We start from the raw sequence: 18,865 nt of genomic DNA, 5'->3' as shown, positions 1-18,865 counted from the left end.
GCTCTACTCTTGGTATGTTCATCAATAACATCTATCTTCTGACCATCAATAAATGGTGCTGTTATCGCCACGGAGGTTGGAAAGTGCTACAAAAATAGACATAACACTTGACATTAACGCAATGGATTGACAAACTACTGATGCGGTGATACTAAATGCAGCTTATGCATATTATTATTGACTTACCAGCACAGTCGTGCATGCAACAAAAGACTCCGACACAATTTTTGTCCATTCATACTGATATTCCTGGTGGTGGTGTTGTTCAGTAGGGTTCGAGACAGTTGTACTCGTGGACTGGGCTCCATAAAAATTAATGAATTCTTGCAATTTTGCATCTGCCTCTTTGGCCGAGTCACTGTCTTCCTCTTCCTCATCAGATAAAATGATAACTGGGGTAGGATCAGGTTGGTTGCAATACTTAAGTTCATACATTAAAAACTCATTCTTTTCACTTGTATAATACATGTTGACCTGAATTGGTTCCTTATAACCATTCATCACTGCCAACGTTTTTCCACAAGTCATATAATAATTACCTTTCCCGTTACGTTTTTTAAATTGAATCAATGTCTTCAATTGCTTTTCGTTTGTTATGAAGCCATGTCTGTTGAAATTGATGGCACTTGACCAATGCGCTAAAAAGTATGGACATATCCTTATCCTTTCCTACAAACATAATGAGATATAAAATTCAATTAAATTGATTGGAACACATTAACCCGACATGTAACAAATGCACTATACCAATGAAACTAAACATTACAAGATACAGCTTATATAATCATTGCATTATATTCAAAGTAAGATCTGAGATGTTAGCTATATGGAACATACCTTGTCCGGGTGAATTGTTGTCGTAAACAACCGAGAAGCTTCCCTACACATTCCATATAAATAATGTTATGTATCTTTATATTCATTAGAAGTGTATGTCTTTACTAAAACCAATTAATCGTCTATAAATTACATTCTCTAGTCGGTTAGTTATGAGTAGTTTATAATTCTAAAAGGCTCTGCTACTTTATACATTAACAATATTATTTTGGAAAATATTTGTAAAATGCACATTACATAATTTATAAAATAATTTATAATAGATAAACTAATTATATATTGTGGGCGCCTATATTGTGACCTGGTCTTTTTAATGGTTATCGTTGTGTGTACTGTGTACCATAACTTAAACAACACAGTACACAATCACTTATTATATTGCACTTGCTCAACATGGCCGACACGACACGAAAAAACATGAAATTATCGCACTTTGTGGTCCCAAATAGCTATGTTAAGAATAAAACAGAAACATAGTTTATTCTCTGGGTTGATGAAACAAACAAGCATACCCTTTTGAAACCCTTTTGAAACATATTAAACTTCAAATAGTCATGGAATAATATAGTATAAAAAGACGCTGACACTACTAAATTTGGCGCTACTATATAATGAACTTACAACTTCGACCTTGAATCCATTGAATGTTGCCTGCCTCCTCTGTATCTCTCTCTCAAGCAGCGCCGCAAATCTGGTGGTGAAAGTGACGTTGTTGCCCTAATTTTACGCTTGTGGGTTATCTATTACAGACCGGGTTAAAAATTTTGAGTTGGATTGTTCGGCCCAATACTAACATAAAATACCCAATTCAGACAAATATAACGATTTGGGTCAGTTTTGTTTTGGCTCGTTCTGTTGTAAATTACCCTGGCCCGAGACTGGTTTTTGTTTGTTCAATGGGCCATAATCTTGTTAAATGTTATCATCGCACCCCCCCCCCCTATTATTTCTTTTAACCCCTTTCCACATATAAATAAGTAAAAACAAAAGGAGGGGTGGCATACCCAAAACCCAAAAAAGGAAAACGAAGAGCGGAAATTAAAAGATAAAAAACGTATGACTGGTGTTTTGAATCACCCACCTTTAACCAATACTAGCTTCAGCTTGAACTTGTTTTAAATGTTTTTGGCCGAATGTGGTAATGTGTCGACTAATTAACGACAATTGTTATGCTCATAATTACTTTTGGCTTCAAACACAGGTACATTTGGTTGTACAGTTACAAAACAATTGTGTTTTACAGTATTTAAATAAATAATAATATTGTCCCCAATTGATTACAAAAGTTCTTCGACCAATTCAACAAGGATCTAAAAATACATCGACATCCACTTTGAAAATAAAATTATTACTTCATAGTTTCGTACGAAGAATCGAAAGATGGAGTCACACATTAAGTAAAACATTACAAACACAACATGTTTAATTGATCGTCTCCACAGCACAAAAACACAACACCTACTCATCAACTACAATTTTTTCTGACCAATACACATCCACTAAAAAGTTATCTACTTACTTTACGATTACTTACAAATAACAAAACATTCAATTAACACAAACAACGCAATGCACATCACACACACAGGAACAATACACATTCCCTTCATCGATTTCATCTTCATTTTCAGCTGATCTGCGCTTTTCTGTGATTCAGTAACCTTTTTCTTTTCATCTCTAATTTTCTCCAGCAAGGATAATATGACCTCTTTGGCCCTTGGGTTCATTTCTTCAACAAACCAAACAAAATAACTGCACTCTTTTCTTCCACGCAGCTAAAATTTAATAAAATTAATTAAAATACCATATCGTTTTGTTCAAAAAGAACTATAATATTTAAACTAAATTTACGAAATAATACCTTATACATGCCGCACCCATTAAAGCCGCGGCCAGGATTTGCTTCCGTCCAAGCTGTCATCATAGGTGAAGGCAGACCACAGAAGCATTCAGTTCGACGGGATTGCGAGCCAGATCGACCAGTTGCAGTCGAGGTTGATGAATTTGTTGACATGATGAATACGATTAATAAAACTTATTTCAGATTTAATAGGTTACAACCTCATAAACAGGGCACCAATTTCGACTGTGACTATACTGTAGCAATTCGATCTTTAAGGGTTCATGGAATCCTATTACTGTTGGTGGTTGGTTTAGGTTATTACTTGTTGTTTGTAATAAGTGTACTGCACAAGCTTTACCGACTTGTTTACACGAGTATTCTAAAACTACCATCACAAAATATCTCAACCATTAATTCATATCATGTGTCTCACATTTTTTAACTACAGTATCAAATTGTACTCCTCATGTCATTTTATATTGAATATGACTAAGTAGTATGAACTCCTGATACGTGACACGATGCGGATATAATACGACACCGATATGGAGATACGGGAAAATTTGCAAAATTCCCGATACGATACGTTCTGGATACGTTATTTAAAAATTAAATTTAAAATTAAATATATAAATGCATAATATATAAATATAACTAAAATCGATAATGATAAAAATTAACATTTGAATTACTCAAAATAAGAAAACAAGTAACAATTATGTATATTAAGTTAAGTATCACCAAAAATGGTATGATTAATAAAAAATAGGCTTAATTAGTAAAATAGTCCCTTAAAGACATTTTTGGTTTCACATTGGTCCCTTAAAGAAAAAAAGGTTCGAATAGGTCCCTTAAAGAAAAAAAAGGTCTGAATAGGTCCCTTAAAGACATCTTTGTTAATCAGTTTGGTCCTTTCCATCCATTTTTTCGAGGACCAAACTGATTAACAGAGATGTCTTTAAGGGACCTATTCGAACTTTTTTTTCTTTAAAGGACCTATTCGGTCTTTTTTTTCTTTAAGGGACCAATGTGAAACCAAAAATATCTTTAAGGGACCATTTTACTAATTAAGCCTAAAAAATATATTAAGTAGTATTATCATTAAAACAATGATTAACATTAATAGTAATTTAACATTGAATACCAATTAATACATAAGCATGATAGTACAATTTCAGAACTTTTACTCTGTGGTTAAGGAAGCTTTGTCAATGAGACCAACATCATTCTCAACAGGTTTTCATTATAAATTTGATGGACAAATTAGTGAGAATTAATATTTCAATACAGGTTTCCAATATAAATTAGATGGACAAGTAGTAAATTAAAATTTCAAATCGCGCTAAACCAAACCAATTATCGCAGCATACAAAATATTGGTGTCAAAGAGATCGGAACAGAGCACGTTTGGTGATTATTTTATACTTATGCTTTCTCTGTAACGTATATTAATGCAGAAAAATAATGCAGGAACAAGAAAAATAAAGAAAGCGGCGGGGACAGTGACTTTGCGGCGTTTATAAATCCTGTTGAGTTGGGTTATTAGTTTAATTACATGCTTTAAGATTAAAATGCAATAATATGGAATTAAGAAGTAGATCACACAACTTACTAAAATGAATTCTTAATGTTGACACACAAAACTTTAAATTACGTAGATCATGAAAGGTTAGTGAAAAAAAATAATAGTAGATATAATATAAATGTGAAAAGTTACTTTTACAATAATAATAATGTTGTTGGTTTAGTGACTTGAGGCATTAATTTTTATTAGGTTTGAGACGGACAACCATTAGATTAAGCAAATGGAGAGAAAACATGAGGAAAAATTGGTGATATTTCAAATCCGTTTGAGACCCACTTTACACAACAATGCATGAAATCGATTTATTGAAAGAAAAAAAAAACAAAAAAACAATAACACAATGAAAATGATTTGTTTAAAGAAAATGTCAGAAATTTTTTTTAAAAAAAGTAAACCAAGCAGGAGTCGAACCGGTACTGGCCGGGTATGTATGCAAATGCAAGTAACCTATCCGCTGGGCAATATTGTTATCAAAATAGAAATTTCTCCATCATCTAGCTATCTTGACATTCTCCGAAACCAGAAATTTTTCCATCCTCTGACAATGTTGACATCCTCTGGCAATATTGTTATCTGAAGTCTTTGAAATAAAATTCGTAGATATGTATTTTTTTTATAAATTTATTTTGTTACCTACTTTTTTTGTAAAAAATTGTTTAGATATGTATAATATGTTTAATTTTGAAATTTTTTTAACTGAACTGTCTGAGCAAAAATGTGGCGTTATGTAAAAAAAAATTCAAAGTGTTCAGGTATAGAAAAATGTTACAATTTATTCGAAGTGTTAAGGTAAAGTAAAACCTAAAATTATTTAAAAAAAAATATATCGATACACACGAACTAAATTTGTTATACGATAATTGTTATTGTTGTTGATTAGTAAATAAAAAAAGTTTTATATAACGCACAACTGTTAATCCAACTTCGTCGATAAAATTACGACGAAAGAAGTATCAATTATTGTGACCTTGTCATAGTAACTATTCCTAGTTGGATAAGATAAGATTTTATCCAATGTAATTTAATATTTTATTATTTTAATTGATCCTTTTGATGTAAAACAAAAGATAAATAAATGAGATATAGACATATACTACATTTAGATCGGTTCATCTCATCAGTGAACAAAATTATCATTCCCCCTGTTTTCTTCCAACAACTCATGGAGACCTACTATTGTGATCTTATCGATGTTACACCTCTTGGGAACTTTGTAACCATGCTTTTCTCAAATCAGGTAAAACGAAACCTTTGTTATTATCTTGCAATGTTTTATGTTTCATAGATGTTGAAATTAAGTAATTATTTGATTGTTGATAATTGAATTAGAAATTTGGAGAGGTGGATCCAAAGTTCATTCGTGATTTTGGACATGAACTTCCTGGACAATGGAGGATAATGGATTATCGATTTGAGCATCATGTTGTTACATACAACAAAGATGAAATCCATCCTCTTCTCACAGATGGATGGGAAGAGATGAGAGAGGAGTTCGATCTTCATAAGAATGAAGAAATCCATTTTGCCTATCATGGTGAAGGTCTGTTTGGTATCACTGCTTCAAGAAGATTTGAATGTGAAGAACAAATCCCAAACTATCATAGCCGATATACTCGTGGTAATTGTGCTAGATTTCAAGTGGAACTCACGCGTGAGAACATCAGGAATCCATATTTGGTAAGTTTTATAATTTATTTAATGTTTATGTTTTCTAAATATGTTTATTTTGACAGTTATTGAAGATATATATTGAGGATTTTTTAATTTGCAAAACAGAGCATATGGCATTTGTTTGCAATTTTTGTGCGAAATTGTAATGTGAATGTGATAACTGCTTGCTGTGACAATGGAACAAAGACTGATCTTCAAATTGAAATTCACGACAATCCTTTCCCGGTGACTGCCTTAGGACCTGGTTGGTTTGGTTTTTGTCGCAAAAATGGGTTTCGTGCTGGTGATGGATTATGCTTTAATTTTTCACTTGTTAACTCTGGTAATAATGTTGTGCGCGTTTTTAAAATCTAAATTGGGAAAGATGATTAAGTTGGAGGATTGTTGTTGCTGGAAAAAATGGAGATTGGAAAGAGAAGTTGTTGGAGGCTGTTAATTATGCACTATTTTAGGCTAGTTTTAAGTTAATTTGGTTATTCATGTTTGTTCTTTAAGATTTGGAGGATGATTATGTTAGAATGTTTGTTCTTCTTTATGTAATTCATGTTTAGGCTGAATGTTTTAGTTTGATTTTTATGATTTGGGTTGAATTTAGTTTAAGGTCTGTAATGAATCAAGTTGTTTGTTGCTTTATTTTAATGTTATTTTAATTAATTTAGAGTTTAAAGTTGGCGTGTGAATTCAAAGTTTAAAGTGGGTGTTTAGAGTTTTAAGCTTATATAATGTTTTGGGCTGTTATGGAAGGCGAGCGGTGGGTTGAGGAAGGAGTTTTTTCCGATGTAAATGGTGGACTTGAAGGAACAAAACGTGTGCTTTTAGTGTTAATTAATAGGTTGATTCATTGTCCTTTTAGATATTCTTTATGATTTATATAGCCGATTTATATAATGTTAATCCAACTTTAGATATTCTTCATGTCCTTTTAGTGAAAAGGGTATGTCAAGGAATTAGGTTTCCTGCAGTCAAGTTTCCTGCAGTTTTCACACAGGTTTAGTTTTAGACCGTTCGATCTGAGATGTACGGCTGAGATTATTTTGAACGATTTTATAATCTATTTATCAGAATCGTCCGATCAGTAATCAATGGCCAAGATTAAAACTGTGTTAAAACTATGTGTTATTTTACTGTAGATAATCTTGATCCGGAAAAAGACAATTTTGTTTTGTATATATGATTGAAATAATTTTTCGTAAAAATATTTTTTTTCTTGTTTATTATTTAATGTGTTATCAATTGACCAATGATTTAGAAGTATATATTTGGTAACAAACTAATTGGGCCCAAAATCAGGTTGATATAGGGGTGATCGTATCCGAACCAATCCAAAAGTAAAACCGCAAATCGAACCAAACCAAACCGAAAACCGCAAAAACCGCATTTGGTTTGGATGTATTTGGATGGCTTTCTTACTGAACCGCAAACCGCAAAACCGCAAAACCGCAAACCGCATTAAGTTACTATTATATATTTATATTCCAATATCGTAAAAGAAAATATATTTATATTCCAATATACATGCCCAATTACCAAGTCAGTCGACCAATTTAATCGAACTTCAAGTTGTTTTTATTTTTTGTACTGAAATTTTATTTTGGTGTTGTAATGTTATTTTAAATAAACAAATTTTATCGGTACCGTGATGTTATTTTGAAAATTCAATTTTTTTATATATTTAAAATTGTAAGTTACTATAATGTTATTTTGGATAAATAATTTTTGTTGGTACTACAATGTTATTTTGGAACTTCAATTTTTTATTTTTTTTTTATGCTTAAAATTGTTCGGTACAATCGTTATGTTTTAAACCGCACCAACCGAACCGATCCAAACCGCATTGGTTTGGTTTGGTTTGGTTTGGTTTGGATGACTTTTTAAAAATCAACCGAACCAAACCGAACCGCATGCATTTTTATCTCGCGGTTAGGATGACTTTTATGCTCAAAACCGAACCAAACCGCACCGCTATCACCCCTAGGTTGATATGAGATTAAAATTTGTTGATTATTAAAGCGAATACACGTGACATGTGAAATATTCAATTCGTATCAGCTTAAAAGATTTTTTATTGAAAATGTAGTTTTAATTTTTAGTGTTTCGTCCGTATTTGTCGAAAATGATAAGATTTTAATTTTAGTGCACTGACAGCTTAAAATTTTTGTACACGTGCATCTAATCAACACATCATTTAATGAACGTGACACATAATGTGTTTTTAAACACAATACATGATGTGCAAGTATATTATTGGACGCACGTATCAAAAAACTTTACACTGACGATGCATATATATGAATTCAATTAAGTTGTAACCTTAAAAACTTTTCCAACATTGGAATAAACATGTTTGAATTCAATTCGAAATCTATCATAGTAATCTTCACCGTATTTGTCAAAGAATTCAGCATAATCTGCATCAATTTCTCCGTAATTTTAATGGTGAAATTGACTACAAGAAAGAAAACAAAATTAATTAAATTTTGTTGTGAAAACATTTTATAATAAATTTAAGTTAAACTCAATTTAAATTACAACTGACAGTATACCTGGTTATCATATAGATCATCCATAAATTTTTTTAAAATTTTTTGAAAATCATTTGATATGTTTTAATTCTTTATTATTTTTAATGAATATAAAAAAAAATTATCTATTTGTTTATTATTATATAATGTAATTTTCGCAACGGACCTTCGAATTTAATTTATTTGTTCTGCAACTGGTCATATTATTTCATACTCTTTCCGGCACATAAATATAAACCACATAACGCAATAAAACCACATAATGCAATAAGTTACATCAACACTTAATTAACATTAGATTCACTTGATTATACATAACACCCATTATAAAGGATTGAAAATTAAGAACTTTTGTAACATAACCTAACATCATTATACAAAGCATCACAAAACACGGCATATAGATCCTTTTGAGAAATATCCCAGCAAATCGCACAGCTTAGTAACACATTTTCCTACTCAAACACGATCATGGCGACGAATAAGATCAACGATGATAAAACCCGGATACTTTGGCATTGAAAACTTAAGAACATCGCCAGCTCTAATCTTCATATCCTTCTTGTATTCATACCAACCACGAGTCAAGTACTTCTCGTAGGGGCATCGATTTGAAGTAGCAATTGTGCATGCGTATTCCTCCCAACTGTCTTCTGGTTCAAGAACGATTCGTGTCTGATTTGAAGAGAATGCAAACTTCGATACATTACGGGGGAAATGCTGAAAGACATGTTAATCAAATGTATTGTTTAGTCGAAAGCGAGCAAATTTTGAATAAAAAAACAGCTTATAAATTTAGGACCATAAAACCTACCATGACTTGCATCTTTTTCCTGGAAGCAAGTGCATTAGTGACCTCCATATCCCAAGTGTAAACTTCGTGAAAATTGATATCAACATCGTCGGTCCCTCCAGAAGAACAGTGAGCACAATAGCAGTGACTATCATTCGTATATTCTTGACTTTCGGTATAGCTCACCATAGGAGTCCTACAATATAAATTGCTTATCATAACAGCTGCATCTTAATTCTAGTTGGTTCATAAAGCTTATGAAAAACTCTTAAACATTCAACCTTCAGTGACGATAAACACATTTAGCTTCATCATAATAGATTCAATTAAACAATAATCTAATGACATTTTTCTTTAACCTTGCTAATAAGTTGAACGATATGATTACTTAAAAGTATCACAACAAACAGATGATCATTTGAACAAACGCGGAATATACATAGAAGGATGCTGCATACCTCTTTCTTCTTCCCATCTCCTTTTTCGCAATGCCTTTAAGTTTTACTGACAAAAGGATGCTGCATTTGTACTTTGGTTTATAGGAAACGTATATAAGAGGATAAAGTGGACATCTACAATCAATTCGAAGGTTGAAAATAATTTTTTTTGGCAGTAACCCACATGTTGTTAAAGTCTAGTAGGGTAGCCCAGATAGTAACACTGTTGGCGAAATTATTACAGGAACTTGCATTGGTAACTGGCGCGCCTTGGTAACTGGTAAGGGCTATATGCTTTTCAACCAACCAACAATATTGCATTTTTTTGGTACAATTATCTAAATGGTTAATGCTACGGTGGACCACCTTCACAAGTGGTTCACGGTGGACAAGTGACCTACCGAATATGAATTTTGCGAAATTCACAGTTGGATTAAAAGTTTATATCGTATAGATCATCCATCAATTTTTTAAAATTTTTTATTACAAAAAATGTATTTTATATACGTTTGCCGGTTTAAAATATCATCATAGAAAATACATTTAGATTGTATTTGTATGTATAACCAAAATGTATTTCGATAAAATAACAATAACATATGCATTTTTTTACTATTTTCACCATATATATAAAGGAAACAAAGTTGATATTTTTTGTATTTTTGATGAAGAAATATCTAGTTTTTGGAAAAAAAATAAACAGCATCATAAGAGTTGAACCCAAGTCCTATACATTACAAGAGTAAAAGGCCAACCACTGCGCCAGGGCACGACGGGAAGCAAAATCAGCCCTGCCCAAGGGTATCATAGTGCATGAATAAATAAATTATAATATACTCATCAACAAACACATAACATTATGAAAATATCCCAAGTATGAAAACATCTAGCCCATTGAGGAGTTCAAAATCATAAATAACTTCAAATATAGATTATAGTTACATGCCAAGTTCCAAGAGCATCATAAAAACCATTACATACAATCAGACAAACCTCACTGTGAATTAGTTCAAGCGGTTGCCTCGAACAATGTCAACCACCAAAACATCAGGTGGATCGGACAGCTGAAACTGAACCAAGTCTCCCTCCTGTAGTTGATTAGCTTGCCTAAACTGATACCAACCATCAGTCAGGTACATTCGGAATTTTTCTGGATTTTTCTTCAAAGTGTAAGTCTTTATAGTGCATATGGTTTGGTCCATGTTGTGCCGAGTTCTGAGTACAATGTTGTTCCTGCCTCTGAGCACATGCTTGGCCGTTCGCGACAGAAGGTTCTAGCATAATATAACCGTTAAGAAATTAAATAACGGTCTGAAATATCATTAACTTTCAAATTATAGTAACTTGGGTAACTCACCAGAACTTGCGCCCTTTTGTCACTGGAATTGCATTCAGTCACTATTGTTTCCCAACCATAGTGACGGTCGTTTTCAAACTCGGGAAGAGTATAAGTGTCGTCATTCGGTAAAACATGAAAATATTCTTGATCACTTGTGAGGTCAATAACTTCCGTCGCATTCATATTATGCAACTTAAAATAATTTCCATCGTCAATGAGTTCATAAACAACTACAACATCAGTCGGTTGTCTTAAACCGTATAAAATAGCTGCCATCCGGCCCGAGGTCATGTAACACTGACCATCAGCTATGTGGAATTCCAGCATGGCTGTATTTCCACTGGGATGCCATAGATACCCCCATGGGCGTTTCTCTAAGTTATCACTCCAAATAGATCGAAATGTTGGACACATTTCAATCTTGTCCTATAAATGACAAACATATAAACTCATCATAATTTGCATGTTGTCCCTACGGCTATACTGTTTAATAATTGCATTTTTTTACATTTTGGCACAGTAAATTTGACAATTACCATATACACATACAATCATTCACTTCCATAACGCTTGGTATAATGACACAATTGAAACATGGTTGAAAATAATGACAACTTTCATACCTGGTCTGGATAAACAACAGTTCTAAAGGATTTCCTATTACCCTTCTTAACAGCAGAACGCCTGAAATTGTATCAAAATCATACGAACATTACTTGCAAAACAGGTGAATATAACCAGCAATTTAACATAATCACGTTTCTATTTGACCCAGCACTACAACGACAATACCTAATTACAGGACAATAAAGTAAAAACACAAAACGAGTGGGCAGGGTGACAACTACATTGAAAAAGAAAAGAAAGACTACCAAAACTAGTTTAATGCACGTAGCGTTAAAAATAAATACGGTTGTCCTACAAAAATTACCTTGTACTTGTAGGAGCCATCGTTGACAGTGTACAAGATGTGGGGTTCAAATGTTACCAGATTCAGTATTTAAAAGATAATAGCGACGTCACTGTAGCAACAACTCCACCAACTGAGATTCAAAGGGGATAAGGAGATTGTGTGGTAGCTTTATATTCGTTTCACTGTTTCAGGACAATTATTGGATTTTGTTAAATTGGCTATTGGGTTCTAAAAGGTATTCACCCAAATTGGGCCACACCGTGACATTCCAAAAAGGGCTTCCCCTTCAGGAATTGGATTCCATGAATTCAGGAACCATGCAGTCAGGCTGCAGTCAGTAATTTCCAACCGTACGATCAAAATTGAACGGCACAGATCTTATGCAGTTTTATTTTTTAAAATAATAAAAAGTCTGACTTAAAAACCTGAATCGTCTGATTTCAATCAGACAGTCCAGATCTTGCTGACTGCATGCAGTCATGATTTTTGACTGCACATAATCTGCATCCCTTCCCTTCACGCCACCCTTTAATGTTGTATGTGGAAACGTATTCCCTGCAGTCACTATTTGACTACAGGTGAATCTCCTATTTGACTGCATGTGAATCTCAGCCATCGACATTTAAAGCTGGATTGCCAAAATTTAAATCTAAAGGTTTTATAATGCATGACTGCACAACTGGATGGTAACTTGAATGCATGGATTGCAGATCCGTCGTATGTATATAAATTTATAGGAAGGTTATAGAGCTTAAAATAAAATACTCGTAATTTAATACCAATTAATGCTCATGACTTAATATTATTATGTAAACTATGTAGTCTAATATCTTGATTTAATAGTCCGTTATTTTTTTTTTTAAGCAAAAAAGGTCTAAATGGAATACCATCTGCAACAGTCATGATGGAGTAACATAAAATAAAAAGAAATTACAAACAACTAGGGGGGACATCAACCAAAACCCATTCACAACCACATTTCAGCCTAATTGAGTGGATGAATTATATATTAAAAAGTAAATCGCATAAAACGAACAACAAATTACATGACAACAACATAACATTTTTTTTTAGATTGAAACGACAACAACATAACATATTAAACCCACATATAAATAACGACTTTAATGAAACATGTTCATTAGTTTACAACTGCTAAAGTAGCGAACAATCGGGGGTCTTTCGGATGAGCGTCTATATGATCAAACATGTATTCCACATCTTCATTTGTGTGTAACTCTTTCAACTCATATTTCCTTTCCGCATCATCGTACCCAGCACTATCACCATCCAAATTGATGTACGAATCATAATACGAAATTTTGTCTATGCGGATTTCAATGGCGTACATGGCATAGTACAAAATCTCAATATGACGTTTGAGTGTTCGAATACTTGTTACCGTGTTCGTCATCTCAAACAAAAATAGGTCTTGTTACCGCGAAACTCCATAGAAAATCGGTATTTTTTCCCCGAGTCTTGGAAAAAAAATCGATCTGAAACATTCATTTTCTAACAGGCTAACAAATACACGTTTTTGCCTTAGTCCGCATAAACCTTCTCAATATTCGACCCGGTTGAACCTTTGTTACGTCACAGTATTTGGATAAATAACCACCACAAAAAACAAAACAAAAAAACGTCAGTGTTGTAATGACTACATGACATAAATGTATCATCTTGTCTTGTTTTAAAAATTGATATACAAGTATATATATATATATATATATATATATATATATATATATATATATATATATATATATATATATATCATGAAATGGCCTTAATCTAATATGAGAAGGATCAACATAAGGCGTCGGATGATTATCAGTGGCTGTGATGATAGAGCTTATGGCGTGCTGCGATGGACACGCGCACATAGAATCTGGTCGGTTTAAATACCCAAAAAACAACAGATTTTCCATTCTTTCTTTTCTTCTCTCACGCTCTCGTCTCTCTGCTAGGGTTCATCGTGTTCACGAGGAGGGATGAATCCTCATCTTCTTATGTTGGCTGCCACCACATATCTTATATTACGCCGCGACGGTTTCTGTGACTTTTTTTCATTAAGACAAATAAAAAAACGAAGACTTTTAAACAAAAATAGGAAAAATAAGTTAAGGTTGAACTAACCCTTGAAGACCAAAAGGACTCTTTACTTGTTTCTCTCTTTTGATATATTTTGGGCTAAATTGCAGTTTTGGCCCCCCACATTTCATAATTGTGCGATTTTGGCCCCCCACATTTCAAATGTGCGATTTTGGCCCCCCACGTTTCATAATTGTGCGATTTTGGCCCCCCACGTTGACTATTTTGACCAAAAAATTGATGACATGAAATATTTTTTACACGTGTCTTAATTGTATTGGCCAACCAAAATTTATTATTTATTTTTTTTTTTAAAAAAGGATAGGTTTCAAGAATTGATTATGCTATATTGGTTTCACGTGACCTATCCTTTTTTTTTTAAAAAAATAATAATAATAATTTTTGGTTGGCCAATACAATTAAGACACATGTAAAAAATATTTGATGTCATCAATTTTTTGGTCAAAATAGTCAACGTGGGGGGCCAAAATCGCACAATTATGAAACGTGGGGGGCCAAAACTGCAATTTAGCCTATATTTTGTACTCTTATAAAAATATTATGCGCCCTGTTTCTCTCAACTGAAATATTTGCTCTTCCTTTCTTCATCCTGAAGGTGTGTTTTGCCTCTATTTATGGGAAATTGCAATTCAAAAGAGGTTTGGTTGGGATGCAGATTATGTGCAGTCAAAAATCATGACTGCATGCAGTCAGCAAGATCTGGACTGTCTGATTGAAATCAGACGATTCAGGTTTTTAAGTCAGACTTTTTATTATTTTAAAAAATAAAACTGCATAAGATCTGTGCCGTTCAATTTTGATCGTACGGTTGGAAATTACTAACTGCAGCCTGACTGCATGGTTCCTGAATTCATGGAATCCAATTCCGTTTGGTTGCCTGTTGGTGTTGATTGTTAATTAAAGGTGATCCCATTGCAGAAAAAGTGAAGGAAAGGGACAGGTTAAAGAAACAAAAAGAAACAGGGGATGGGCGTGCACTGTGCAAGCAGCTCTGTTGCTGCTGTTGTTGCGTGTTCTTCTTTTCTGTTTTTGCTTTATTTTTATTTTGACTTTGACAATAATAATAATAATATAATAGAATGATAATTTGCTATTGTTACTGTTCATTATTTATTTTCTTTATTTTTTTCCAGATCTTCATAAGCATTCTTTTGAGTTTTGATGCATTGATTCAGATTTCAATGGTAATTGGAAAATATTTATAAAATATTTTTGTTCCAAATCTATATATTCCCTAAATTGGTGCATTTTATCAATTAAAATACCACACCGATAAATAAAAATCAATGAAAAATATAAATTATTAAAATTTTAATATTTTGTGATTGTAATATTTCATTTTAAGTATTTATTTATATTTTTTATATTTTATTGTCATTTTTTTTAATCATATGTTTACTTATTAAAAAGGAATTGTTGTTCATATTCTTTTTTATTGGATTTAAATCATGCTTATAAATGTTTTTTTACTATTATTTATAAATAAATGTTGCACTCTATTTTTTTACTCATTATTTTTTTATTTGTCTAATTTTCCATGTGATATTTAACAAATACACTGATAAAATAATGGAAACTCCTCGAATGACTATATTATAGGATGAATTGGAAAAATGTGGAATTGAGAAATTGATATGCTTAAAAAAAATTATTCTTAAACTTCATACTTATCAAGTAGAGAAAAATGTGTCATTGTCTGGAATATAAAAGGAATGAAGTAATTGACTTCATATATTATTTTTTTCATTCGTTTGTTTCTCCAATTAGGTGATATTGAACGGTCGGATTGATTAAATTTGCAAGCTACGATCAAAATCGATAGTTTCTGTCAAAGTTCATGGCCCTTTCATGAAAACTAGATTTTTGATATGACTGTTATTACAATCTGTCTATCCATTCGGAGTCCGATCATCAAGATTATTTTTTTCATTTGTTTGTCTGTCCAACTAGGGGATATTGAATGGTCGGATTGATAAAATTCAAAATCTACGATAAAAATTGGTAGTTTCAGTCAAAGTTCACGACTCTTTCATCAAAATTAGGTTTCCGATGTGACTATTATTACAATATGTCTATTTATTCAGATTCCGATCATCAAAATTTTTTTTGTAATTTATTATTTTTAACATTTTTTTTATTATGATTGAAATAAAATAAATGAAGTAAATAAAATAAAAAGGGTTGCGAATAACAACGGACAGGGGTGTAAATAAAAAAACAACTAAGGCCCAGTACCCGAGCCCATTCATGTGCAAAATAGAAGAAAAAAAAGCCTGGAACGATCAGGGCTGGTTGATTGATCGGACGTCCTTGATTGGATCCTGGGAAACGCATCTGGGGCGTTGAACGCATCCAACGATTGACAGTTCGAGGGTGCACGGTAGACTCGCGTCACACAGGATCAAAAGCCTAGAAATACCGACAACCTCCCAATTCTCTCATTTTTGTCATTATTCTCTCTCTCTCTCTCTCCTCCCTCTCTCTCTCTCTCTCTCTCTCACATTCATTCTTTCTCTTGCATTTTCATTTTGTTCAAGAACATGATGAATGTTCATCGTGTTCATCATGTACACTGGCGGCGGACCACCGATCAGAAAACCAAAAACCACCCAAAAAATCCCTAAATTAAAACCAAAATCCAAAATCTTGTCCTAAACATTTATTTATCATTTTCAAACACAAATTAAACCCAAAAAATAACAAATCAAAACAAACAAAAAATCAAACCCAAAAATTTTAAATCTCTCTGTTACCTTTCTTTTTTGTACAAACCCATAAATATAAAATAGAAATAAAACTGAAAGAATACAAAATGAGTAACATAAAATAAAAAATAAGACCAAGTGAAATACACGTGCGAGAATATACCATTAATATCCGGTTTTTATTGCCTGCGTACGGTGCGAGGCTCATATGTCATGCGCACCAGAGACAGAGCCAGAAAACAAATGTCTAAAGGAGAGAGATGACGATTAAGAACAAATATATTAACCGTTAGATTAGTTTTTGCATAATGACCTTTTTTTTATGAAAATAAAAGAACAAATATATGAAAATCTAATTTTGATTGTAATGATCGTTTTTAAAAATACTATTTTTAAAAAAGATATTTATTGTTTTTTAAAATTATCAAGATATTTATTGTTTTTAAAAATATATCTACGATCGCATACCCAGCTCTACTGGCGGCTAGCCCTAGCCGCTAATAATTAATACTCAATATGACCGATAGCACATGTTAAAAACGTGTAAAAAGACAAAAATTAATCAGTAGATTGCTGATGAGCATTAAATCCCAAAGTAAGCATGTCTTCATAAAACTCCAACATCAGAGTCTTAATGTAAATTTTTAAAATGTAAATCACTTCAATATTTAAATTTTTAAAAATAAATATTAAATTATTTGAAAACAATTGCTTGATAAGAAACATATATTACATTAACAAATAATGAAATTTTAAGATAGAAGTTTGTTACCTCATTAATCAAAGAAATTACAGTCGATGATAAACACAAAAAGAAGCGATTGACTTGTAAAGCAGTAGGTTAAACTCCAGCAACAACATCTCTGGCAACAAATATGGTAGCGTGGTAGTAGGAACAACTAAGAAGAAAGACTGGAGGTAATGAAGACTCTTAGGTTGAGGTTTTACGATCAAGTTTTGGGGTTAGAGGCTGGGTACCAAATTTGTACTAGTTGAATTGAAGTTTATGTTTTAAAAGGTATATGAACTTATGAAGATGAAGAATCAGAGGTTGATCAAGTTGTTGGTTTTGGATCAAAGAAAACGGTGTTGGAAAAACAATATGGTGATACTTACTACTATCTACTCCATATATAGTATCATTAATAATAAAAATGAAAACAAAATAACGGACAGAGACACGTGATGAACAGTCAAAGAGCCTTAACTGCTCCGTTTAAACCTCACCTTAGAATCTACCATAATTTATATATAACTTAACTACCTTATTTTCTTTTTCTTTTTTAAATAAAACTACATTTTATTATTTATTTGTAAAAAACGAATTCATTTATAAAATTAAGTTGCAATTTTTAAATAAATAATGTTTTTTTTTTATTTTTTATTATGGGTCCATTTTGATTATTTGTTCGGGCCTCCAAAATATCGGAACCGGCCCCTGATATATATATATATATATATATATATATATATATATATATATATATATATATATATATATATATATATATAACTTTAAAATTATTGATAAAATATATATATATTTTTTTAAAAAAACTTAACAAAATTGATTATGGGATGGGCCGGTGTGGGTAGGAAGCAGATTTTCTGCTGTAACTGCGTCAACGCAGTTACAGCAGCAGCCGTTGGATGTCAATCAATGGTCAGGATTATTTTAATGTTTATGTAATACAAACCGTCCGATGATAAATCAATGGCCTAGATCGATGGGTAAGCACTGAACAAAGCCAACCCATCGTCTACCGAGGCAAGGCAATAATTGACGCGTCATACCCCACTCACGGACCCATATTTACTGCTGTTGATATTAACACATTTTCCCATTGTTTTAAATCACAGCCACTGAATTTTGATCGAACGTCTGTGATTAATCTTTCTCTATTAAATGTCAGCCACTGATTCAGATCGAACGGTCCTTAGCTGTAACAGCAAGAAATCCATTTCCCCACTCACTACACCGATTGACGAAGTTGGGTATTAACTCCGAAACCAACCATATTCCTTAGAAACACGCGTCCCTTAATGGTAGTGATTAACCCCATATATATGTCATTGATATCTCTTCACTTCCCACAATTAATCAATTT

General features: G+C 32.4%; 2 protein-coding genes across 2 annotated transcripts; one reads left to right on the top strand and one right to left on the bottom strand.

The window, feature by feature from the left end:
- Positions 1 to 5,384: 5,384 nt before the first annotated feature.
- Positions 5,385 to 6,487, top strand: LOC123896138. Its single transcript, XM_045946568.1, has 4 exons — positions 5,385 to 5,502; positions 5,595 to 5,942; positions 6,042 to 6,258; positions 6,432 to 6,487. The coding sequence occupies exons 1-4, from the start codon at positions 5,428 to 5,430 to the stop codon at positions 6,485 to 6,487; spliced, it is 696 nt and encodes a 231-aa protein (XP_045802524.1). The 5' UTR covers positions 5,385 to 5,427.
- Positions 6,488 to 8,917: 2,430 nt separating this feature from the next.
- Positions 8,918 to 9,440, bottom strand: LOC123896137. The gene is made up of 2 exons (XM_045946567.1): positions 9,273 to 9,440; positions 8,918 to 9,178 (listed from the first exon to the last, which is right to left on the bottom strand). Exons 1-2 carry the CDS (start codon positions 9,438 to 9,440, stop codon positions 8,918 to 8,920), a joined length of 429 nt encoding a protein of 142 aa, XP_045802523.1.
- Between the last annotated feature and the right edge of the window lie 9,425 nt (positions 9,441 to 18,865).

Source organism: Trifolium pratense, linkage group LG7, assembly GCF_020283565.1.
Source record: "Trifolium pratense cultivar HEN17-A07 linkage group LG7, ARS_RC_1.1, whole genome shotgun sequence".
Taxonomy (NCBI): Eukaryota; Viridiplantae; Streptophyta; class Magnoliopsida; order Fabales; family Fabaceae; genus Trifolium; species Trifolium pratense.
The sequence above is the reverse complement of the archived record's forward strand: the minus strand, read 5'-3'. Positions and strand labels throughout refer to the sequence as shown.

Bases quoted from the DNA above. Each gene is read 5' to 3' on its own strand.
- LOC123896137 (XM_045946567.1), bottom strand. From the start codon at position 9,440: ATGGTGAGCTATACCGAAAGTCAAGAATATACGAATGATAGTCACTGC. The intron at 9,179-9,272 runs GTAGGTTTTATG...CATGTCTTTCAG, and splicing joins GGAAAAAGATGCAAGTCATG to CATTTCCCCCGTAATGTATC.
- LOC123896138 (XM_045946568.1), top strand. From the start codon at position 5,428: ATGGAGACCTACTATTGTGATCTTATCGATGTTACACCTCTTGGGAAC. The intron at 5,503-5,594 runs GTAAAACGAAAC...TAATTGAATTAG, and splicing joins CCATGCTTTTCTCAAATCAG to AAATTTGGAGAGGTGGATCC. The intron at 5,943-6,041 runs GTAAGTTTTATA...TTTGCAAAACAG, and splicing joins ACATCAGGAATCCATATTTG to AGCATATGGCATTTGTTTGC.